This window comes from Marmota monax, unplaced genomic scaffold (assembly GCF_021218885.2).
Source record: "Marmota monax isolate L192 unplaced genomic scaffold, Marmota_monax_Labrador192_F-V1.1 WCK01_AAM20220418_F8-fsc00125, whole genome shotgun sequence".
Taxonomy (NCBI): domain Eukaryota; kingdom Metazoa; phylum Chordata; class Mammalia; order Rodentia; family Sciuridae; genus Marmota; species Marmota monax.
In genome coordinates this window covers 12,411,169-12,435,324 of record NW_026695235.1, presented here as the reverse complement: position 1 = coordinate 12,435,324, position 24,156 = coordinate 12,411,169, and the positions used below count along the sequence as shown (strand labels likewise).

At 59.0% G+C, this 24,156-nt stretch overlaps 1 protein-coding gene across 4 annotated transcripts in view; it reads right to left on the bottom strand.

The window, feature by feature from the left end:
• Nucleotides 1-24,156, bottom strand: part of Trpm2 (transient receptor potential cation channel subfamily M member 2) — a 52,281-nt gene that overhangs the window by 26,095 nt on the left and 2,030 nt on the right. For 2 of the 4 annotated variants that reach the window (XR_009226240.1, XM_046438941.1), the window contains exons 2-12: nucleotides 23,300-23,551; nucleotides 22,444-22,532; nucleotides 19,076-19,244; nucleotides 17,414-17,594; nucleotides 14,757-14,923; nucleotides 11,258-11,438; nucleotides 10,140-10,201; nucleotides 8,817-9,017; nucleotides 6,262-6,364; nucleotides 2,116-2,237; nucleotides 1,584-1,928 (exon numbers count right to left, since the gene is read on the bottom strand). Coding sequence is in view for 3 of the 4 variants with exons in the window: in XM_046438941.1 (XP_046294897.1) it covers nucleotides 1,584-1,928; nucleotides 2,116-2,237; nucleotides 6,262-6,364; nucleotides 8,817-9,017; nucleotides 10,140-10,201; nucleotides 11,258-11,438; nucleotides 14,757-14,923; nucleotides 17,414-17,594; nucleotides 19,076-19,244; nucleotides 22,444-22,532; nucleotides 23,300-23,464 (1,785 nt within the window). In the remaining variant the exon portion in view is untranslated. Of the gene's footprint in view, nucleotides 1-1,583; nucleotides 1,929-2,115; nucleotides 2,238-6,261; nucleotides 6,365-8,816; nucleotides 9,018-10,139; nucleotides 10,234-11,257; nucleotides 11,439-14,756; nucleotides 14,924-17,413; nucleotides 17,595-19,075; nucleotides 19,245-22,443; nucleotides 22,533-23,299; nucleotides 23,552-24,156 lie in introns of those variants that run through there. The other 2 variants (XM_046438942.2, XM_046438944.2) reach the window with 2 other exon arrangements.

Genomic DNA, 24,156 nt, shown 5'->3' with positions numbered 1-24,156 from the left:
CCAGAGACATGGAGAAACTTCTGGAACGGGGGTACCCATCTGTCTCCTTTACGGACACTCTGAGACCCTTGTAACGTGCCATGAGCTCAAAGCCCATCTGATGGCACCCTAGCTCTTTCAGTGAGTGAATCCTGCAGTCCCCGAGCAGGACTGTGGCCGTGAGCTCTGCGAGGGGACCCCACATGGTGTCTCCTGCAGAGAGGAACTCAGGACAGGCAGGGACAGCGAGGGTCCCATCTGAGCAGCACGTGACAGCACAGACACTGAGCCCACTCAGCAGCACCAGAACCCACTCCCAGCCCCATGGTCATGTTCTCAGATGGCCAGGAAACAGCTCCCAGAGGTGGAGGGCAATCCCCACATCAAGAAGGGCAGAGCTGGGTCTGTGCGACCAAGCAGCCGCCCCGTCTCCCCAGGTCAGCCGCGGCTCGCCCGGGCCAGCGGTGTGTTGCCAAACCTGGAGGAGGCAGAAAGTCGCCTAGTGGACAGAAGACAAAGCCAGGTGCCATCTTAGAAGAGACAGAGCATCCAGACCAAGACACAGCCAGAAGGAAACCGAGAGAGTCGTGAGACCTCCTCACAAAGGACTCTGGGCCACACGCACTCGTGGGAGGCTTCCACGCCGGGAGGAAGACCTCGCTCCAGCCACATAGGCGCCTCTAGAGCCGAGGAAGAAAACCCGTGGCTTCCACAGAGCCACCATGAGCCAATGTCAGGACACAGCAAACACAGCCCCAAGACAAAGCTGCAGCCCAAGGCGCGTGCCCTGTGCGGCAAGAGCCCGAGGACACGGGCACAGAGCACCTCGTAGCACAGCTCGGCTACGGCTGGGCCGAGGTTCAAAACAGGAATCGAAGCACATTCTATTCTCAGGAAAATGACTACATGATCCACCCGACTCAGGAGTCAAAGGTCACTCCTTCCACAGGCACCTGGCAAAGCTCAGGGCAGTCAGGAGCCGACGCTGCCCAGGCACAGCACACGCACGTGCAGAGAACACATCCCAGCACTGGACGAGACCACCTTCCGCGGTCCACGTGCATGGCCACGTGTCACAGGCGCAGTGGGACGTTCCTGACCCAGCTGCAGGAAATCCAGGAGCACCTGGGGAGCAGGCCGGGCTCCGGCAGAGTTGGCCTCTCCCTGAAACCTTCTCTACCGCTTGGAACTTCGAGGAAGGCGGCGTTAAGAGCATTGCTGGGCCCCCTAAGATTCTCTGTGGAAGCCCTAACCTGGGGTGCGACCCGACCTTGGGATTTGGACACAAGGCCTTTAAGAAGGTAATGACATAAAGCGAGATTCCCGAGGGGGCCCTACTCAACAGAACTGGCTTCCTTATAAGAGGAAGAGACCAGAGATGGGTGTCTCCCTCCCAACCCTCCCTGTCTCCACCTGAAGCCACCTGCAGCAGGAAGGGACGCCCAGCCCCGTGGGCACTGTGACCTGGCACTCCTGGCCTCAGGACTGTAGGAACATTAATTTCTGAGGTTCGCGCACACCTTCCCCCGCTGGCCACCCGTGTAGCCAACTGCCAACACCCAGAGCTCTGGGGCAGAGCCTGGCGCAGCGTTACCGGGACTCACGTTGAGCTTGATGTGAGGCACGGGCAGCGAGAGCCGCGGCCGGTCGCTGTGCCGGGGCCTGGGGTACAGCGGCTGAGTGGAGTCCCCCAGGAGCTCCCGCAGCACCTGGGCCACGTGGTGCATCTGCAGCTGGGCGGCGGGCGCGCAGGCCAGGCGCTCCTCGGCCAGGACCTTGTGCAGCTTGCAGTGGAACAGGCAGGAGGGCTCCAGGTTCTCGTACAGGTAGAGCAGCGTGTCCCAGGTGACGAACTCCTTCAGCCGCACCCCGTTCTCCAGGAACAGCTTAACGAACTCGGGCTTGTTGGAGATGAGAGCAGCCGTCATGGTAGGGTGCAGATCTGAGGGCTGAGAGTGAGCCCGTGGGTGGCCGTCACACGGGTCGCTGCCTGGCGGAGCCGACCTCAGTGACCTGACGGGCTGCCCTTGCCTCCAGTCTGGAGAGGACGGAGCCGGCCTAGGTCACCCGCCCCAGGGATTGGTCTGGCTTCCGAGGAGGACTCATGGGCCCAGCCGGTCCCTCCAGGGGACTCACCTTCCATTGCCACTGGTCAGTGAAGATCTCACTGCGGGCGATGTCCACGCGGTTCCAGGCCACGGCCAGCTTCAGTTGATGGTCCCAGTTCTCATGGCCAAAATGGTCTTGGCTCCGAGAGGCTGCGGGTGAGGGCAGGGGTCAGTCCTCCACCTGGGGCTCGAGGGGGAGCTGGGGACGGGGTGGTGGACTGCCTCTCAGTGACTCAGCCGCCTGGATCCCCCGACACGCCCCGGGAAGCTCTCTTCACTCCAGGCTGGAGCCAGAGAACGTTGGGCTCTGGGCCTCGCACACCCACCCCAGTCCAGCCACGCCCCTCACCACAGGTGGGAGGGACGGGAGGGACGAGCTCACGGCGCACGGAGCGCGAGGGCCTCCGGAGGGTGGCCCTTCACCTGAACGCCCAGACTCAGCGCTGGCAGCCCGGGACCAGCGCCCACCCAGCACTCTGCTCTGTCCTGCTGCACTCTTGAAGCGTGGGTCGCTATTCACAGGAGAAAGGGGAGTTTGAGCCTCGCCTCGCCCTACACACAACCCCTGCGTCTGTCAGTAAAAACACTGTGACGATGGGTCCCTCTCCTGGCCCCTCTGCCCAGGGAAGCGAAAACCAACAGCCCCAAACTGGAGACCGCCTGAATATCCACCCACCGATGAGTGGGGAAAGCAACCGTGGAGTAGTCACAGCCTCGGGAAAGCACTGTTCCTGCGCCGCAGGGAAAGGAGCCAGCCGCGCACACGGCGGCGGCCCGCAGGATCGGCGCTCGGAGCAGAGCAGCGAGACAGGACAGAAGCGTCACCCAGCTGCCGGAGCTCTCCATGTGGCTGAACACACAAGACAGCGCCTGGCATCCTAGTGCTGCGAGTGTGCGGCTCAGTGGTGCCCAGCTCACCCACGATGCCGGGCACCCGCACACACCCACCTCAGACCCTCTGATCCTGGAAGCTGGAGCTCCGTCCCCTCCCTGCCCCCCTCTGGGTGGCACCCATTCCGCTGACTCTGGATGAGAGACTCCAGCTCCCTCGTGGACCTGGACGCACGTGGCATTGGTACTTTTATGACTACGATCCCTCGGTAGCCTGCCCTGAGGTCCCCGCGTGTGGTAGAAGGTGCCAGAAACGCCTTCCTTTTTGAGGCTGAATACTGTTCCATTGGGTGGACGGGCCACATACTGCTTATCTTTCCACTTATGAGTGGACACTGGGCTGTCTCTGCCCCCTAGCTACTGTGGACAGAGCCACTGTGATGGTGGGCACATGGGCTCCCTCCTGAAGGCCTCCTGAGGTCCTTTGGGTGTGCCCCCAGTTGCTCGAGGGCTTGGAGTTTCGAGGACCTGCTGTATTGCTCTCCATGGCGGCTACACCCTCTGCAGCCACCTGCAGGGCACAGGGCTCCATCTCCACAGCCTCACCAGTGCTGCCTTCTGCTTTGTGTTGTTTTAACTTTATTTTATTTAGTTAGTTTTATGTGGTGCAGGGCCTTGAACCCAGGGCCTTGCACGTGCAGGCAAGCGCTCACCACTGAGCCTCAGTCCCAGCCCTTCCTGCTTTGTTTTTAACAGCAACTACCCTAAAGCATGCAGGATGGTCTCTTGCAGAAATCTGGAATGTGCACGTCCCTAGTGACCCGAGATGCCAAGCACCATGTCACACATCTATTACACACATGCCTTCTGTGGAGGCAGTCTGCTCCAGTCTAGTGTCTTTATTTTTTTTGTTTTTTATTTTTTGGTACTAGGGATTAAACCCAAGTGTGCTCTACCACTGAGCCACACCCCAGCCCTCTGTATTTTTTATTTTGAGCTGGGTCAGTAACGTCCCACCTGCGTCTGTGATATGCAGCCATGCACGTGGGCGTGGTCTCGTCCAGTGCTGGGAACATGCCCTCTGTCCGTGCGTGTGCCTGGGCAGTGTCCACTCCTGACTCAGCCCTGAGCTTTGCCGGGTGCCTTGGGAAGGAATGATCTTTGACTCCTGAATCGGGTGGATCATGTAGTCATTTTCCTGAGAGTAAGAGTCATTGAGACTGGCTTTAAACTTGTGGTCCTCCTGCCTCAGCCTCCTAAGCTGCTGGGATTACAGGTGTGTGCCACCGTGCCCTGTTCTGGTGTCTCTTTTTTTAATTGGATTTTTTGATTGTTGAGTTGTACGAGTTCCCTTTGTAACCTGCCATCAGTCCCTCATTGACGTAGGATGTGAGAATTTTCTCCTGTTGGGTGGATCACCTTCTCACTGTGGAGAGTGACCTTTGACGCACCAGGTTTCTCGTTTTCATGAGCTAGGTTTGTCTGTTCTTCTTGTTTCCTAAGCCGTTGGGATCATTTCCGAGAAATCACTGCCAAATCTGATGTCATGACACTTTTGCTCTGACTTCCTCCAGGAGCCTCACAGTTGGGGTCTTGCATGACAAGGTCTGTCTATGACAAGAGTGGATCCTAGCACCCTTGCTGAAGATTGTTGTTGTGTACTTTTCTTTCTTGCAGCATCTTCGTCTGGAGTTGGATTAAGGTAACGCTGACCTCACAGAATGAGTTAGGATGTCTTCCCTCCTCTTTAATTTTTTGGAAAAGTTTAGGAGGGATTGGTGTCAGTTTTTCTTTAAATGTTTGGCTAACTCACCAGTGAGACCACCAAATCCAGGGATTTTCTTCCTGGGGAGACCTCTGCCACTGGCTCAATCTCCTTTCTGGTGATAGGTCCACTCGGGTCTTCTATTTACTCGTGGTCTAGTGTTGGTAGGTTTTGTGTTTTCAGGACTGTGTCCACTTCATCTAGGTCATCCGATCAGTTGGTGTATGTCTGCTCATACCAACGCGACCCTTCGTCTTGGTGGTAATGTCCTCACTTTCATTTCCGATTTCAGCGATTTGAGCCTTCTTTCTTTTCCTTAGTCCACCTAACTACAGGGGCATCGGTTTTGTTGTTCTTTTTGATCTCCTTGGTGTTCTCCGTTGTTTCTGTTCTCTGGGACGTTGATCTCTGTTCTCGTTTTTACGATTGCCTGCCTTCTGCAAACCTTGGGTTGGTTTTAGTTTGTCCTATTTTTCCTAGTTGCTTAAGTTTTAAAGTTAGGTTGTTGGCTCGAGAGGTCTCTTATTTAAAGATGACTATTCAGTTCTGAGGATTGAGCCCAGGACTCTGCATACGCTAGGCAGGCGCTCTACCACTGAGCACATCCCCTTGATTTTTTAATGTAACATTCATAGATGAAGATCTCCCCTTGAGCACTGTTTTTCCAGAAATTTCAGTATGTTGGGTTTTCATTTCCAGGGGTCTCTAAGTATTTTGTAATGTCCCTTTGATTTCTCTTTCAATTCACTGGTTGTTTGAAAGTGTATTGATTAATTTCCACAGATTTGTGAATTTCCCAGTGTTACTTCTGCCACTGATTTCTAACTTTGTCACTGCAGTTATGAGCCATTATTACAATAATGCTAGCTTTTATAATCGTCCATGTATTGATCTTTATTGGAATCTTTATTTCTTCAGATGGCTGTGAGGTCCTGTCCAGTGTCCTTTTATCCCATTCTGCGGGTCTCTCCGAGCATTTCTTACACCACAGATCTAGTGGTAACAAACACCCTCAGCTTGTATTTATCTGGGAACATCTTAGTTTCTCCTTCACTGTGAAGGACGGTTTTCTGGGTATAGGATTCTTGGTTGACACATTATCTTTAGTACTTTGACTATATCCCTCCACTTCCTTCTGGTTCTGTAGCTCCTGATAAGAAATCTGTGTTTTGTTTTTGTTTTTGTTTTGTGCTGGGTTAGAACCCAGGCCTTGTGCATGCACAGCAAGCACTCCACCAACTGAGCCACACCCCAGCCCGATGACAGACCCAGACACTCCTGCTGAGGAGCCCTGTATGTGACAGGTTGCTGCTTTCTTGATGACGTCAAGATTCTGTCTTGTCTTCTGGAAGTTTGACTGCGATGTGTCTCAGTGTAAGTCTCTTTGAGTCACCTCACCAGGAGTTTGCTGAGTCTCCCGATGGCAGGAATGTGGGGTGGCATGGCTCACGGCCAGCGGTTCCCTGGCCCATGCCCCTGACTGAGGAAGAGCATCATGGCACCTTGGGACTGGGGTCCCTCATCCCAAGCACCTGCAATCTGGACTCTCCCCCATTTCCCACTTTCCCTGGCCCTCACCTTTCAGCAAAGCCTGCAGGATGGCCACATCCACATCCTGCTGACCATCCTTGCCTTCCCGGAAGATGGTCAGCAGCTGCCGCTTCCGGACAATGTCTTGGATCTGCAAAAAAAAAAAAAAAAAATTGTCCAGGTGAGATACAAAGTAATGAGTGAATGTCCTATCTCCTTTAAGGACACTTGGAATTGTGTCCCCAACAGGGAGCCTGAATCCTGAGCACAAGCCCTGCCTGTGCTGTGTGAGCCGGGCCACCATTCGCCTCCTCTCACCTTAGATGGTGACGGTGAAGAGACGCAAGGACCAAACACATTGTGGTGTGGTGGCCATTAGGTGGAAAACATGGCTCAAGCGTGAAGCATCTTCACCTCAGTGACACAGAGTCTTCCAGAAGATAGTATGCTGTGCAAGGCTTCTCCTCCTGGTCCTGCTGAGCCCCAGCCATTCCCCGCCCTGTCTCTTCAACCATCCATCCTACCTACTGTCCATCCACCTGTCTGTTTATCTGTCCATCTATCCACACATCCATGTATCAATCCATCTGTCCGCGTCTCCGTCTCGCTATCTAGCTCTCCAGCCATGTGTTTATCCACCGACTTGTGTGCCTATCTATGTGTGGCCAACCATCTATGTAATGTCTGTCTGTCCATGTGTCCATCCATCCATCCACACACCCAGCCACCCAACCAGCACCTTTATCTTTCGTCCATCCAACATCTCCTACCCTGCAGCCAGGTGGCACTCCACATCTGACAGCAGGTCCCCACGGCCCTGAGGTCCCTCCCTCCTCTCCCCAGGACTGCCACACTGGCCGTGCCTGCCGGCCCTCCCCTCTCAGCCTAGCCACACTGCCCACCTGTGCACAGACTCTGTCCACTCCAGGTCCCCTCACACGCCCAACCTCCGTCTCTGAGGCCCCAGTGTGTCCCCATCCTTCACCGTCCAGCCTTCATGCAAATTCAAAACCCTCCTGGCTTCCTGCCCAGCACACTCCCCCTCCATCAGCCCCAGCAATGTTCCCTGAACAAAACCAGCCTTGCTGCCCTGTCCTGTGGGCCGGCCCGGCCCTCAGCACACACAAGGGTGAGCCCCACGTCCCTCTGTCACACAGGAGACAAGCAGGGCAGAAGGCAAGCCTTCCTGGCCCCCAGCTGTGACGGTGCTCCCCCTGCAGAGAGAGCCCCGGGCGCAGGCCGTCGGTGCCACGTCCCCTCGTCCTGTCAGCCACCCGCAGAGCAGACCCCCACGCCGAGGCCCTGAACTGAGTCTGACGACGGGGACCCCGTGGCCAGGCCTGAGGCAGGTTTGTGCAAAACACCGCTCTCAGGGCTGAGTCAGCGATGGAAAGTGGATTTGAAGAATAGGCACTTCTGGCCGCAGCAGATTTGATTCAGTTCCCAGAGTTGCCTGAATAATTTATGGTCCAGCTGGGAAGCAGCTCCAGGTCCTGCCCTACAGTTCCCAGTGGCCATGGGGAGAGAAGCAGAGGAGCCCGAGGTCGGGGAGCCTGCGGCTTCGCCACTCCCTGACCTCATGACTTTCTCCTGTGGGACAGACAGTCTCACAGAACACCGCACGGAACAAGGTCACTGTGAGCTAAAGCTGAAGCAAGGTCACCGTGCCACCCCGTCACCCAGTCAGAGCACTGCTTCCCAACCACCAGCCCAGAGCCCAAGTCCTGGAACGTGTCCTCCCTGACCCCCGCTCAACAGGTCAGGGCCCGGCATGGTCGACTCAGTGTGTCCCGTGGTCTGTGGTCTGTGGGCCCTGGCTGCCCACAGAACCCAAAGGAAGCATGGTGCAGCCGAGGTGCCCCACGGAAGGCCCTGGAGAGCAACCTGTCCCTGAGTGGCCCAGCACCCTCCCAGCCCGGCTCACTAGGGTACATGAGGGTGTGCACGGCTTGGCCCTCACGGTATTGGGGGGAACTGAGACGCACCCTCCACCCCCTACCAAGAATCCCACCAGGAAGCAGAGGACAGGTGGAGTTCTAATGTGGGACCCAGCTGGTCAGGGGCTTCCTGGGTAGGGAGGGGTGACCAGCCAGGATCTGTCTCACATACCCCCTGTGGAGGACAGTGTGGCCATGGACCAAGGCATACCTAGAGCTCCTCAGGGTCCACCCAAGGCCCAGCTTCTGGCCTGGGGAGGTGGATGCTTCTGAGACTCACTCCATTCACTCACCTACGTGGCCAAGAGACTGGACCCCTCAGCCACCCACTCCTGTCACCTGGGAGGCTCCTCTGCTGCCTGAATCTCAGCGGAGGCCCACCCTGTGTCTCCCTCTCCAGTCCTCCCGGCACCAGCACAGCGCGGCAGGCTTGTGGGCCGCAAGGGCGCTCTGGAGCCCTGCGGAGACCTGCCCTCCCACACTCTCTCTGCCAAGGGCAGACTCGGCCCCTGTCCTCCTTTGGCCCGGCGTCCCACGGTCTGATCTCCCTCTCTATCCTTCACCCACCGGACCCTCTGCACTCTGTTCTGGGTCCCTTGCCGCCTGGTCCCTCCAGGCCAACAGCCTCTTGGGGTCGGCCTGGGGACTGCATGCCTGCCACCCCACCTTTTTGGTCCACTCGACGACTCTGCTCTCCGTGAAGGTCTCAAACATCTCCTGGAAGAACAGGCTGAGCTTCTGCTGGATCAGGCAGATGGTGATCTCGGAGACCGGCAGGCTGGCCACCTGGGCGATGACGTCGGCCACGCGGCCGGAGCCCTCCACGATCACGCAGGGCGTGCCGTTGGTGATGGCGTTGTAGATGGTCTGCAAGGCCCAAGTCCACACGAGGTGGGCAAAGTCCTTGTCAGCCCTGGTGCCTTCTGATGGGCCCTCACTGGGGCTGGGCTCGCCTGCTGCCGGGAGGGCTACGGGGCTGGAATTTACTGGAAGCATTTAGTACCTGGAGTGTCCCAAGGCTCGAGGGACAGGCTCCTCCTGAGCACTGAGGGTGCACCCCTCCCCAGGGAGGCCTCTGGCTCACACCTTAATCAGAGGGCTTCACAACTTTCCCATGGACACTCAGACATGAAGCCACAGAGGAAGCTGCATGCGCCCTGGTTACAAAAGCCCGGGGGAGGCCAGGACCACATGGAGACCCTGAGGCCCAGGGTGAGCTCAGCTGCAGGCAGGGCCCGACGCAGGCTGCTCCAGAAGGATGCCTTCTGCACATGGGGCCTGCCCTGGGTGCAGAAGCACAGGGTGGCCCTGACGGCAGAGAGCCAGAAAGGGGACTCAGCCTGGGTAGGGCTGGGGACCGCATGCTCTGAGGAACCTGTCTAGCCAGGAGCCCAGGGTTCTGTTCTCACCTGGGGGTCCTAAATGAAAACTGGCATCTTCCATGATGCCATGAACAGATCCCCCAGAGTCTTGCCCCAAATCCAGACCTTTCTACAACAGATGGAGTGGGCTAGCGTCCATGGAGGAGGCCAAGCACACACCATGGAGTGGCTCTGGAAGGAAGGTCCAGGAGCAGCTGTTAAGGCCACCTAACAAGTGTGCTTTACCCTGCTGCTGCCCAGGATCTGGGTGGGAGCGAGGACCTTGAAAACACTCCAGGGAGTCTGGGTGCAGCTTGCAGACCCCTGGCCTCCTAGAGGAGTCCGGGGAGCAGAGAGCCAGCAGGCCCCTCCTTGCTCCAGGCCCCTTTGGAGCATCTGTTACTGCCCAGGCCACCAAGTCACACTCCTACCCAGGATCCTCCCTGGGTGCCCCCTGTTCCACCTGGAAATGGCCCTGCCCATGGTGAACTCCCCCTTTCTGTCTCCCAGGGACAGCTCATCGCCCTGTCCCACCAATGATCCCACCAGGAGGCAGCGAAGACTCCTCAGCCAGTCCTCCCCGGCAGCAGGACTTGGCCCCGCAGCCTGCCCTGCGGCCAGTACTCACATGCAGCGTGCCGGGGCCGCCCTCTAGCACCACGCAGACGATGGGGATCTTGATGGCCACACCTAGGCAGAGCATGGAGCCCACATGAGGGAACCTGTGGGCACGACCCTCTGTTGAGGTCACTCTTCCCCACCAGCTCATGTCACCCAGCCAACTCCTGTTGGCTTTCTCCGGAGGGCGGGCAGGGCCAGGCTGGGGGCCACCAGAGCTGGTGCCTTGGGCTGCCCTGTCCTCTCTACCCAGCGGGCCACTGCGACTGCCTGCTTTCCTCTGCAGCCCGGCCATGGTGCCTGGAAGTCCAGGCCCACCCTGCAGAGGGCACACCTGGCAGACCCTCGTCCTCCTGCACGGGCAGGGCCGAGGCAGGGAGCTCTGTCCACAGCCCTCGTCCAGTCCCTGTGCTCTCCAGCACCCGCAGCCAGGGGATTGGGGCAACGACAGGGATCCCTTTCCCTGGCAGCAAGTCCTATCCATCCACCTGCCACCACACGCCCACCCGGGCTTCTCTTAGTAAAGCGGGGTTCTCAGTGGGTGTCCCCAGACCAGCAGCATCAGAATCACCTGGGAGATCATGAGGAGCACGTTCTCTTCCCACCAGACCTGGGGAGTCAGAGGCCCTGGGCGGGGCCAGCACACTGGGTGCACCAGGAAGCTCAAAAGCCACTGCTCCACGCACCCCACACACCTGGGTACCCGCTGAGACCTCCCCATTACCTTCTGCACCTCCTCGACTCTCACAGAAACCCTACACGTGCGTCCCAAGGTCCTGGAGCCCACCCATCCCACCCTCGAGAGCCCCGAGTCAAGCTCTGAATCCTGACCGTTGCCCCTTCTGAACTCTGAACCTGAGATTGCCGTGGTGTAAGAGGGTCGTAGGACGTTCTGCCCGAGAGCACACAGACAAGCTGCGGGCCCACGCGGACCCCCGCCCGGGGGGAGGGGGCAGGAGAAGAGCAGGCAGCCTGCTGGAGCAGGGAAGGAGCTGGGAAGGAATGCAGGTCACGTGATCACACCTCCACGCACCCTGCAGGCCAACGGCCAGTGGGGCCAGCTGCATCCCTGGCATTGCCCAGCCGGCGCTCTCTGCCCGGGGAGCCCTGGAAGCCCACTCCCCTCACCTCCTCTCTCCTTGGTCTGCTCCGATATGAACTTCTCCAGCTTGGTCCTCAGGGGGATCTCCACCCCGTACTGGCCGTGGGTCCCGTCATCCACAAGGATGAAGTGGGAGTGGTTGCTGTCCAGGCAGGTCAGGTTCCCTTGACCTTCCTCGTCCAGGACATACTCGGCCGGAAAGCCGCCCTGCAGGTGGCCAGGGAAGCAACAGGTGGTCAGGCGGAAGTCCCACACCGTGATAGCTGGGGTGGGGGCAGTAGGCTGGATGACGCACCCCCAGGGAAATCAAGCCCCCATCCCGGGAGCCTGTGGACGCTGCCTAATTTGGAGAAAGGGCCTGGCAGATGCGGCTTAGGACGTAACCCAGGAAGACGGACCTGTGTTGCTGGGTGCGCCCAGAGTGCCATCTCTAGCACTCCTCCAAGGCAGGGCAGAGGGAGACCCACAGGGACCAGGAGGGAGCCATGTGGCCACAGAGGCCAAGGGCAGAGGTACGGCCACAAGCCAGAGAAAGCCTGGCGCTGCCGGAGATAAGAAACCAGTTCTCCCTGAGCCTGGGGGGTCCCCGCCACACACTGCTTCTGGCCAAACAGCACTGACTTCAGAGTTCTTCTACCCTTTCTGCTGCTCTAGGGTTTGTGGTAACTTGTTCTAGCATCACACAAAACAAACACAGACTTTGGGACCAGGAGGTGAGGCGCTGCTACAAAAAATACCCCAAAGGTGCACGTGGCTCTGGAGTTGGGTGGGGGGCGGAGGAAGGAAGGGTCCAGGCACAGGACAGGAAAGGCCTCACTGCCTGGCACAGTCTATCGTAAGGACGTGGGTGCTGAGGACGCGGTCAGCGCTCAGGAGGGAGCAGGAGCGTGGCCTGAGTCTTCCTTGTCTCAGGGAACACATACGTAGCACACTCTGAACTTTCATAGAAGGGTAAATATTAAAGGGTGGAGCCTCCAAAGGAAACGAGAGCTTCTTATCAGAACTGGGGGGGAAGAGAGTCTGCAGCACCTGCGCTGGGGGTCTGTGGGAGGCAGAATTGTGCACGATGCCCTCAGGTGGCTCAGGAATTCCCCAAGCCAAGTGTCAAAGGTGTGGCCTGGTTTCTTTTTGCTGCTTCTCATAAAATGCACAGAAAAGGGGATAAATTGAAGGGAAAACTGACAGGCAGAAAACCAGGACTTGACGATTCAGGAGATGCTGGGTCTATCTCCATTTCATACAGAGCTCAAGGATTAAGAGAGTCCCTGTCAGGAGAGGGTGGGGGAGCCACCAGCCTTCTACATGGGTGCAGGGGTCAGGCGTGTGACTGTGGGCACGCGACCACGCAGCACAAGCCAGGAGTAGAGAAGCCATCACCCAGGAACCATCTGAGGAGGCCGAATCCTACGACATGCGCAGGAGACCCCCAGGCTTCTGCAAATGTGCATCAGTAAAAACCTGTCCTGAAAGGAAGAGGGCAGGACAACACGAAGAAGGCGGTCAGACTCCCAAAACCCTCCAGAAAGCAGGCTGATGACCCTGAAGGAGAAATGAAGACCTTGAGGGCAGGAAGCTGTCCAGGGGCTGGGCTTGTAGCTCAGGGGTGCAGCCCTTGCCTTGCATGTGTGGGCACTGGGTTCCAACCTCAGCACCGCATGCAAATACACAAGTAGGTTTATTGTGTCCATCTACAACTAAAAGATATTTAAGAAGAAGAGAAGGAGAAGAGAAAGAGGAAGAGGAAAGAGGGAGGAGGAGGAGGAGGAGGAGGAGGAGGGGGAGAGAAAACGGTGCCCAGGTGAAGCCCGAGCCAAGGCCCTGGGCAGAGCCTCCAGGCATGGAGGATTCCCGGGTTTCATAAGCTAGCACGCTTTCCATGCTGGATTTTGGAATTGATTGGGATCTATGGTCCCTTTGTTCCCTCCATGGCCCCCTTAGAATAAGCCCATGATGGCCACAATGCCTGCCCCCCCGCTGTGTTCTGGAAGCCACACAGGCGCTCACAGGAAGAGGAACTCTAGCCCAGGACGAATCCCACAGTCTCACCACACCTGAGAGGGACATGGAGATTTGGGACTGACACAGTCAGGGACCCTGAGGACCGAGCGAGGCACATGTCTGGGGGAACAAGACAGCCAGGCCGGCCCCTGGACGCGTGGCGTTAGCACCCACACTGGAATATTAGGGTTAGAGAGTGCACCGCCCTCAAGGCCGAGGAGCAAGTCAGCAGCCAGGAGGGGGCTGGGACCTCCGCTCAGCCCTCTGAGCCTCGTGTGGGCAGAAATGCAGCTGCAGCCAGGCGGAGCAGGTCCACTCTGTCCTGGAGTAGCAGAGGCTGCCCAGAGGAGGGCTCCAGGTGGTGGGGGAGGCCATCGCAGAGCACTCACAAAGGGACCCAGAGTCCCCCAACCCTGTCAGCAGGGAAAAGCACACCCTGGGTGGAGACGGAGGCGTGTGAGACAGCAGAGGCACCGGGGGTGGGAGCAGGGAAGCAGGTCACAGCGTCCTGGACAGGAGAGGACACCAGGAGCATCCCTGCCTCCACCGATGAGGCTGCAGGAGCTGTGCCCTTGTCCCCTGCTGGAGCCAGCTGGACACCCTAGTGAGACTCCCCTCTGGCTCTAGCAGAAGTCCCTGAGGAAAGGCCTCGCCGGCACCTAACTTCTCTGGGTCCAGGTTCATTTCTACAACGGACCCCAGGAGCCCGAGGCCAGTGACAGGATTCGTGAGCCGCCGACATGGAGCCGGGGTTCTGAATTTTGAGTTGATGCTAAAACGGGTTGATAATTTGGGGGCCCAACCACAGGGTGGATCTATTTTGCGTGTGGGGTGGACATAAAGGCTACATAGAGGCACCCAGCTCTCGTCCCTGGTCAGGGCCACCTTCCTTGGAAAAGGGATCTTCACAGTCGTGAGCCCAGATTATCTCCGTGGAGCCCAAAGGCCAGCACGAGTGTCCTTGCAGAGAATACAGAGAACGACGACACAAGCCCCCAGCCGAGGGGTCCCAGCAGCCACCGGAGCTGGAAGCGGCAGGAAGGACCCTCCCCGGAGCCTCGGCTCTGCCCCGTGCCCCTGGCTGTGGCCACGGGACCTTACTGCAGAGCGTGACTGTGGGCGCTAGGGTTCTGTTCTTCAGTACCAGCCCCAGGGGAGGGATCTAGGGGTGGCCTCGGGGCACGGGCACACCCTCCCACCACCACAGGGAAGGGGCAGCCTGAGCTCAGCACCGGCAGAAAGGTGGCCGAAGTCCTGCAGCCAGGAGCCCAAGTCCAGTGACTTGGGTCTGGGTTTTCCCCCTGGAGAGGAGGTGCAGGCAGAGCAGGACGTCACCTTGCCAGGGCAACACCCAGAGAGTCCGCACGGGGTCTGGGCGGCCTCCTGCCTCCCGCCCCGCCCCGTCTCTGCCCTCCCGCCACACTGTCCCTGCTGCCCAGTTGGTGGCCTGCTCCCTGAAGGGTCTGGGGAGATCTCGCACAGCCCCTCCCTCCCACCGAGCCGGCCACCTCAGGAGCAGGTGCTCACCGTGGGATGGACCAGCCCCTCCCGGTTGTGGATGGTGCCCCACGTGGCCACTCCGATGGTGATCACTTCTCCCTCCTTGTAGCTGCTGCTCAGGCTGAAGTCCCGCACCGCCTCGCCCACCTGCTTCATCACGCCAGTGTGCGAGCCCCCCGTGATAATCCAGGCTCCTGTGGAAAGGAGACAGCGTGGGCAGGCCCCGTAAGTCCTGATGCATACCCCACCACCCACAAACTGACCCCCGGGGTGCTCTGGGCTGGCAAGGCCGGCTTCCCAGCACTCAGGGGCGCCCCAACACATCAGCAGACCAAGTCTCCAGGCAGGGACAGGAGCGAGGTTGCTCCTGATCCCCCCACCCGGTTCCCTTGGAGGACCACACATGCTGCCTACTGCCACGTGGCTCACGGTGGCACCTACAGGGGACATTCTTCCTGTCCACTGTCCATCTGACCAGGTGGCTGCCTGGTCACTGCATGCAGGCAGGTAGAAGGATACCAGGATGAGCATCCCGAGCACACACTGGCTGTGCCTCAAAAGCCGCAGTTCCCAGGCGGGGTCTGCTGGCCCAGCCTGTGACGGAATAGAGACAGCCGTGGGTGGACCCAGTGCTGACCGTGAGCAAGGACCCATCTGCTGCTGGCTGGGTGACGTGCTGACCAGAGCCTCAGAAGTCAGTGCTGAGAAGCCGGGTGTGGTGTTGCTGCACACCACCCACCCAGACACACACACACACACCCACACACACCCAGACATACACACACCCACACCCCCCCCACACACACACACCCACACACTTACACACCCAGACACACACACACACACCCAGACATACACACACCCACACACCCACACACACACACACACACCCACACATACCCACACCCACACACACACATACCCAGACACACACACAATCCTACACATCCACCCACATACACACTTACACAAACACCCACACACCTATCCCACACACACACCCCACACACACACCCAGACACACACACCCACACACACACACCCAGACATACACACAGATACACACAAACCCACACAACACACAAACACCCAGACACACACACACTCACACACACACACTCACACACACACCCAGACACACACACACCCATCCCCCCACACACACCCACACACCCACACCGCCACACACACATCACACACACCCAGACACACACACAGACACACACACACTCAGACACACACATACACCCACACACACACACATACACCCACACCCATATACACACACACCCAAACACACACACACACTCATCCACACACACAAACACACCCACACACACCCATCCTCCCCACACATACACACCCATCCCCTCCACACACATACCCACATACACCCATACCCACACACAAACACACACACATACACACACACCCACATACACTCATCCCCACACCCACACACACCTACACCCCCACACACACCCACATACACCCACACCCACACCCACACAAATACACACACATACACACACCCCCACATACACTCATCCCCACACACACCCACACACACCCATCCACACACACACACACACACACCCCTAAAATGTGTCTGTGGGGGCTGGGGCTGTGCCCAGTGGTAGAGCACTTGCCTCACATGCGTGAGGCCCTGGGTTCCATCCCCAGCACCACATAAAAATAAAGATATCGTGTCCATCTACAACTAAAAAAGGTATTTTTAAAACGTGGCTGTGGCTTTGGGGCCGGGAAGCCGGCGTCGAGGAAGCCGTGGCGAGAGCTAAAGAGCAGGCGTGGCGACGAGGCGAGCCGGGCAGGGCCTGGGGCGGGCTGAAAGAGCCTGCCCACCTGGGAGGTGCCCGCAGAGGCTGGAGAGGCTGGTGCCCCGAACACCCCACCCGCCTGGCCAGACGGCCTCCGGGAGCTAAGCTGCGGTGGCGGGGAGGGGCAGAAAACGCGGGCTTAGGGGAGGGACTCGGCTCCTAAGCACCCGCCGCCGCGTGCAGACCACGCAGTCCCCCGTGAACACTGCCGTAGCCAAGACGGGGCCAGGCCTGGCCCTCCCGCCCGCCACTAAAGCAGAGCCACGAAGAGCCGTGGCCCCCAGCCCTGGAGGCACAGCTGTGTCGGCTCACCCAGGGCACCAGGGAGCCTGGAGGACATGTGGCCCGCCTGCCCAGAACTCTGGGTGTGGCAGGGCACCCTGTGTCTCGCACCTTCCAAGTGGTGCTGGGCCCTGCTCGGCTGGCACTCAGGTGCACTCTTAGGAGGTGATCGGGCTCCAGGAGGAATGGCAGGGCAAGCCCCTGGTCCCCGACACTGCAGGGAGCCTGGGTGACAGCCCCACTAACACAGGGTCTCGCCAACACTCCCACGTCAGCCCACCTGCTCTGGCCTCCTCCGGCCCCTCCCGGTCACTAAGGATACTCATGACTCCAAGGCCTTGATCGCTGGCAGCTTATGACCCGGAGCCAGCCCTGGCCCCAAGGCCAGCCCAGAGCAGCTGGACATGAGGGAGAGATATGGACAACTGAGGGTTGGGGGAGTCGACCTGACCTGGGATGGGGACTCAGCCACCGGGAGCTCTTCTGTCCCGGGGCCCCGGCCCTCCAGCACAGCCCTGTCGACCTGCCCACCCCCAGTGCCGCAGACGGGGCCTCAGTGCCCACCTGTGGTCTGCGCCACCTTGACCAGGCCTCTCCGGAAGATGCTCTTCAGCCTCAGCTTCATGTTGAAGTTCTTGGCTCCGCCAGTCACCGAGATGAGAAGGTTGGGGACATCCAGGCCCCAGTGCTGGGTCATGAGATGGTAGATCACGCTTGATGGTGTGTCCTGGGAGACCCGGACGTACTGCAGGGGAGCAGAGGACAGGAGGGGCGCCTGCTGCAGTGGTGGCAGCCTCGCACTGGACACGGCATGGGGCTGCCGTGGCCCGCCCGACCACGCCCCAGGGCCCCACGGCACAGCGAGAGGGGCAGGAGCACCCGTTGGCACAGGCAGTGCCTGAGAGACCCCACTGGGCAGGGGACACCGTGCACCTTGGTTCAGACCCAGCAAGAAAAGTGTCTGTGGGGCTGGGGCTGGGGCTCAGTGGTTGGGGACTCAGATGCCAAGGGTGTCCCCAAAGCAAACAGGTCACACATTGCAACTGAAGCTCTAACGGACACCACAGTGGTCGCTGCTTGCCACCCCTCAGAGCAGCTGGCCCACAGAGCAGAGCAGGCCCAGGGCAGGCCCATGGCCACTCACTCCTGGAACTTGAACCACATGGCCCCAGAGGACTGTGGAGCCACTCTCTGGACACTCAGAGCTGGAGACAGGGCCTCACCCAGTCCCCTGTACCTCCAGGCTTCTCACTCACTGCCACAAGCAGCATTTCCTATCACTGACTGTCCCTGGCTGGTGACTGTCCCTGTTAGAGGCTGCAAGGAGGAGCCTGGAGCCAGGAGGGTGTTGGGTTAGGACACTGGCTCAGGCTCAGCTGAGCTCAGATCCACCCCCTGTCGCTGCTGCCCTCCGTGGCTGTGAGTGACAGGTGGGCCTCTCCATGCCTCTTGTCCTCACAGAAGCCAGACATCGGGACTGCCTTCCCCGTGACGTAAGGACAGACGAGCAGGGGACTGGGAATACCCACATGTGACACTGGGATGCAGGGTGGCTAAGGAGCTGGCGGCTGCCCAGGAAGCCCAGGCTGCATGGTCCCTGGCCTGGAACTCCCTGCTCAACATCTTCAGCCAAGCGGACATCACCATGAGGGACACTCAGGGTATTCAAGGGGAAGGACCACACCCAACCATGAAGAAACCCAGGGGTTCCAGAACCCCAGCAAAAAAATGAATGGCACCAGCATCCATCCCAGCAGGGCAGGGGGGGTGAATGCTACATCAGAAGCTTCTGGAAGCCTTGCTGGATTGCAAATGGCTGAGCCTGGATTCGGTGGGCACCACACTGAGGTGGAGGTCTTGCAGAACCTGGCCTGGGCAGGGCTGCCCCCAACAGTCCTTCCTGGCCTGTGCAGGCCCCAAGGCTCAGCTGGACTCTGCTCTGCCCTGCCCAGGGCCTCTGCTTCCAATGCGGGGCCTTCCGAGTCCCCGGCCTGCCCTGCCCTCCCACGCCCTCACCACCATTCACTAGCACACCCCACGTTTGCCTGCATACCCTGACGAAAACACCGTTCAGGGTCACCCAGCCGTAACTCCGCCACACCACTCCAGCTGCCCCTCCTTGCCGTCCCGTCCCCCGGGGTGTGGGGGGCTCCCACCCTCACCCACGGGTCACCACTGGGCCACCCTGCTCCGCCCAGTGAGGTGCACCAGAGTGGCATAACCAACCTTCCCCACTTTCTGGCCCAGGCCCGTGAAGACGATGTCACCAAAGGCGTCTGTTGGCATCTCCTGCACGTGCTTCTTTGGGTCCCACTCCTTGCCCTGGAAGATGTGGGGCTTGGTGGCCTCCTCCACGTGCTGCTCCCGCGTGTAGCCACACTCACATACCACCTTCCTGCAAAGACAGCCACCAGCAGGAGTGAGGCGCCTGCTCCCTGGGGATAGAGGGCCCAGGGAGGGCCAGGACTTACGTGGCCAGCAGCACGGAGGCTCCCTGCCTCCAGCCAGACAGCATCAGCAGGGCCCGGCAGGGAGGGAACCGCACCCCTCCTGCCAGCAGCCAGGAGCCGCGACCCCCCCCACCCCAGGCCAGGATCCTCCCTCAGGAGAGCTTCAGGTTAAGACGGAATCTTTTACTCCTTTCCTGCTATTCATTAGGGTTTCCAGAGCAAGAAGAGATCAACTCACTGCTCTTTATATCTCATTAAATTGAGAATCAACATATATTTTACATTTCTGATTTTGCTGCTAACAAATGACCTAGTTAACTAAATACAGAGTTCAAAGAAAAAAACCTAACCCAGATGAAACCGGACCCACGTAGCACAGGGTGAGCCGACTGAACCAACTAAACCGGGAGAAACAGAACCAGGTCCTGCCCCCAGTCCACTATGGGGTCCTGGGCGTTTCTGACTCTCAATTTTCCCATCATTACAATGGGAAATTAATACACTCCTGGCCGCCACCCTGCAAAATGTAGAGACCAAGGTAGATGGGGCAGGTTTAGGCCTGCGAGGATCTTGGCCAACACCCACAGGACCTCATTCTACGGATGGTGTCCTGGTCAAGGCAGGAACAGGTCCCTGGGATGAGGACCCAGAGGCTCTTGGCCTCTGAGGAGGTTAGAGCTCATCCCTGGTGTTCCCCAGGGGGCTAGAGCAGAGAGCTGCACCAGGACTGTAGACCACATTAAGTGGTCAGAGACCCTCCAGAGCCCCACCTCAGCCTCTGTGTTTGCTGGTGTCAGGAGGCATGCCCAAGGTCAGAGGCAGCCGTGACAAAACAGGAGGGAGAGATGCAGATGAGGGGCAGAGGTGCAGAAGGACAGGAGACACGTGGTGCCCAGCTGAGGGCCGTCAGGAGGGGGTGGAAACATTCCAGGCACATCAACAGACGTGTCCCCCAGCTGTGTGCTGGGAAGGACGGGCACAGCTCCTCCGCTCCTGTCTGTCTGCAGAACAGAGGGAGCTCTGATCCACTCCTAGGGCAGGGCAGTGCAGAGCACCTGGCCCCCTGACTGAGACGGCAGAGAGACTGCAGGAGAGAGCTCAGGCAGCAGGCCTTCGGCCATCTCTAGGGGCCTGCCCCCCAGGCTAGCTCTGGGAACTGGCCCCAGCCCCCGTGTTCATGGGGGCCAGCCTGCTCCCACACCACGTGGTTCGTGTGGAACACCTATTTCCTTCTGGGAGTCGGCGATTTGGGTGTTTGCTGGCAAGAGCTACCTGACCAGCCCAGTGCCCACCTGGGCTGCGGCCAACTATCCACAAGTTGCTCCCACTCACCTCTGGAGCAGGGAGTTTTGCTGATAGGAACCTCAGCCCTGACCACAACCACAGAGGCCCTCGAGTCTCAGTGGGTCACTGAACATGTGGTATGGCCTAGGGGACCCAGAAGCAAGTGTTCACTGCCTTCCTTGGCCCCAATCCACAGCCCCTTTCTCCTGGGACCCGCCTGCCTCAAGGGATGGGGCTTCTCTTGTTCCACCTCTGAGCCAAGCCAGCTTTTGGGAGCAGTCGTGCATCCTCACTGGGTTTGTCGGGACCCTGCCTGTGGGACCCCTTACCCTCTCCTACAGAGTGGCCCCCGTATCCATGGGGGGTGGGTTCCCAGACTCCCATAAAACCAGAGACACTCAAGTCCCTTTGACAAAATGGGCAGCATTTGCACAGAACCTCGCCATCCCCTGTGTGCTTTAAGTCAGCTGGGTTATTTATGACACCTGATGCAATGTAAACGCTATATACATAGTCGTTGCACTGTATGGTTAAGACATGAAGACAAGAGCAAAGCTGCAGTGTTCAGGCAGGTGGAATGTCTTTTTTCAAATGTTTTCCGTCTGAGGTTGGTTGAATGGATGAGAGACCTGGGACCGTGGAAAGCCCACCCTGCACCATCAGACCCAGCGGCAGTGAACTGGACACGCCTGTGAAGCACCAGGAGTACTCAGAGAACTGGCCACAAAGCTATGAGGTGAGCTTGGTGGCAGATTTCTCACCCTCAAGGACCTGTCCCTGTCACCACCTGGGGAGAATTGTGGCTCTTATCTGGAGAGGAGCCAGGCTGGTGTACAGGCACTCGCAGTGACCACACCTGGGCAAACCACAGGGCCTGGGGTGACATTATTGTGTCACGTCTGATTCTGCACCCTGCTCCTCTTCTTTCCCACCACGGGACACGGCTCCTTCTGTGTCGGCTTGTAAGTGGCAGCCAGATTGCCTGACATAGAAAGTGACACTGCTTTGGTCCCAGGCTCAACAGAGCTTGTAACGAGCAGGACCGACACCTGCTGAGCCCCAGCCACAGGGCAGTGGCCACGGAGATAAGAGCAGAGGACACATGTGCAGGGGCTACTACTTCTCAGCTGGGTGGTCTAGGGGACCACATGGCAGAAGTGGCATATGCAACCAGCCTCCGAGGACTAGTGGGATTCCCCAGGGAGGACGGAGAGGAGCACGGAGATAGCCTCGTGGACCACACAGCAGGGCAGGGCTGGAGGGGAGGCACCCCAAGTGGGCAATGCTGCCGGGTGCTCTGCAGTCCTGGGCACACGAATGGACCTGCTGTTTGCCCCACAATGCCCTTTGCTTACCAACTCATGGGCAGCCCCTGCTGCTGGGGAGTTGTCCACCCAGCAGGGCATTGGATATGGGGTGGCAGCCCCACCCAAGCAGTGGGCTCCAGCTGGGAGAGGGGAAGGTAGCAGGGGCCCTTGTGGCAGCTGGGACTGTCTAGACTTTGGGCCCTCGACCTCCAAGGGGGACTTGGACTGTGGACGTCCCCCAAGACCCTTTCCCATTCCTGGACGCCACAGCTCTCTCTTCCAAGGAAACAAGATGCTCTGGGGCAAGAGCTGGAGCCCCAACCTGGGCCTCAGTCCAGGGCAGCCACATCACCACCCTGGACAAGTCACCCAAACCCTCTGCCCTGGGGTCTCCCCATCTGCCAAGCAGGATGAGGCTCAGCCTGTTCCCCCAAAAGGCTCTGGGGGTGAAATGGAGATTCTTCAGGGTCTCTCAGCCTGGCCTGGACACAGGGCCCTTCCACGGGACCAGAGGAAGGAGAGGGAGGCCTCAGTCACAAAAGACAGCACTCACCCGGCATCAGACAGTTTGGAGCTTTCCACGAAATACAGGCATTCTTTCTTCTTGATATTTTCAGGGATCCATGAACTGAGATTTTCTTGCTGGGGGTAAAGAGGACCCTTTGAGACCCAGAGCCCACCGACCACTCACCCCCACGGGTGCACAACCTCAACCAGGACTCTGCTGCCTGAGGACTCGTGAGGACTCAGGGCCACACTGAAGGTCAGGAGTGCCCTTGCCAAGGGCTTCTGGGCGTGGGTTCAGGAGAGAGGAATGAGCATTCGAGTAGGCACAGCACTGCCCAGTGCTCAGGCCAGCGTCACCTGGGAACCCCGCATGGGGGAGGCGCGAGGGTGAGAGCCTGGGCACCTGACTTGGGCCCCAATATGGGGAAACTGGCAGGCCCCAATATGGGGAAACTGGCAGACCCCATGCTGCCTGCCTGACGTGGCAACTGCCCAACTCCAGCAGTGCTTTCAACACAGTGCAGATATGGAGCTGCCTGGGACCCGAGGGCCCTGCCCCAGGCAACCTGGTCAGGGATATGAAATCACTGGGGTGGGTAAGGAGAGGCAGGGGCTCCACAGTGCTAGTCAGGAGCTCAGCCTTCTCCCAGCGGCCTCGGAGCAGACAAGGGGAAATGGTTGTGTGATCGCAGAGGGTGAGTAAGCCTAGCCACCTCTCCTTCTCCCTGACTCTCCTCTCCCAAAGCACGTTTCTGGGCTGACCCCATGGTCAGCAGACCCTGTTCCAGGAAAGAAACATGCCATCTCTGTGGTCACATGAGGCTTGGATGACCTGGCTGGTGGTGCATGGGCTGCTGCTGTGGTCACACAGGCTGGCTGCAGGTGGCCAGGCAGAAACCTACCTTTTCACTGCTGCTGAGGTGACACTGCAGTCTTCTGCTCTTGCAAAGGCTGCTGTGGCTTCGCCGGAGATGGGGGAGCATACCCAGATCAGCGACCCTCCTGGGTGGGACCCCAAAGCCCTCCTCCTGCTCAGAGCCAGCTCTCCTTGGGGCCAAAGGCTCCATCCTGGACCCCGACTCTGGCTTAACCCTGCTGCCTCCTCCCTAAGGAGGTTTGCAAGGCTGGGGTTTCTGGAAACACGCCACGAGAGGCTGTTGAAATAGATCAGAAAGAGGAAGAGGAGACGGATGTTCTGAAAGGACCCAGCCACATGTTTCTTCACAGGGGAGCCTCATCCGCTTCTCCCTCACTGGGTCACACGTTTTCCCAGCCTGCGGATTCTGTGGCCCAGCCAGGTCCCTGGGAGGCCTGGAAGGGTACACACAATGGGGCTCCCCAGGCCCATTCACAGGGGCCTTCATGATGATTGCGACCTCAGATCCCTGTCCAGCTCCATCCCCCTGCTCCCTGTGTGAACTCAGGGGCACAGAAGGTGGCGGGAGGAAGTCGGAGCCTCTGCCCTGGGGTGCACCCTGGTCTCGTGTTTCCAGACATCCCTCTTTCGTTTTCTAAAAGGAAAGCCCCTGCTGCCCCAGGTCAGATTCGGGAAGCACTGCAGAGGCCAGGCTGGGGACAAGGGCACTGGTAGGACAAGTCTCGTTTTCTTGAGGCCTTTCTCCCTGGCTGGGGTCTCCATTGCTAAAGCTCCAGAAGGCCACTGGGTGATTGTCTCATTTCCCACAACAGATGTGCCCACACCTGGGCCAGGCTGTCCCCAGGCGTCCTCTCAGTGCCATCTGTGAAGACAACCCTACCC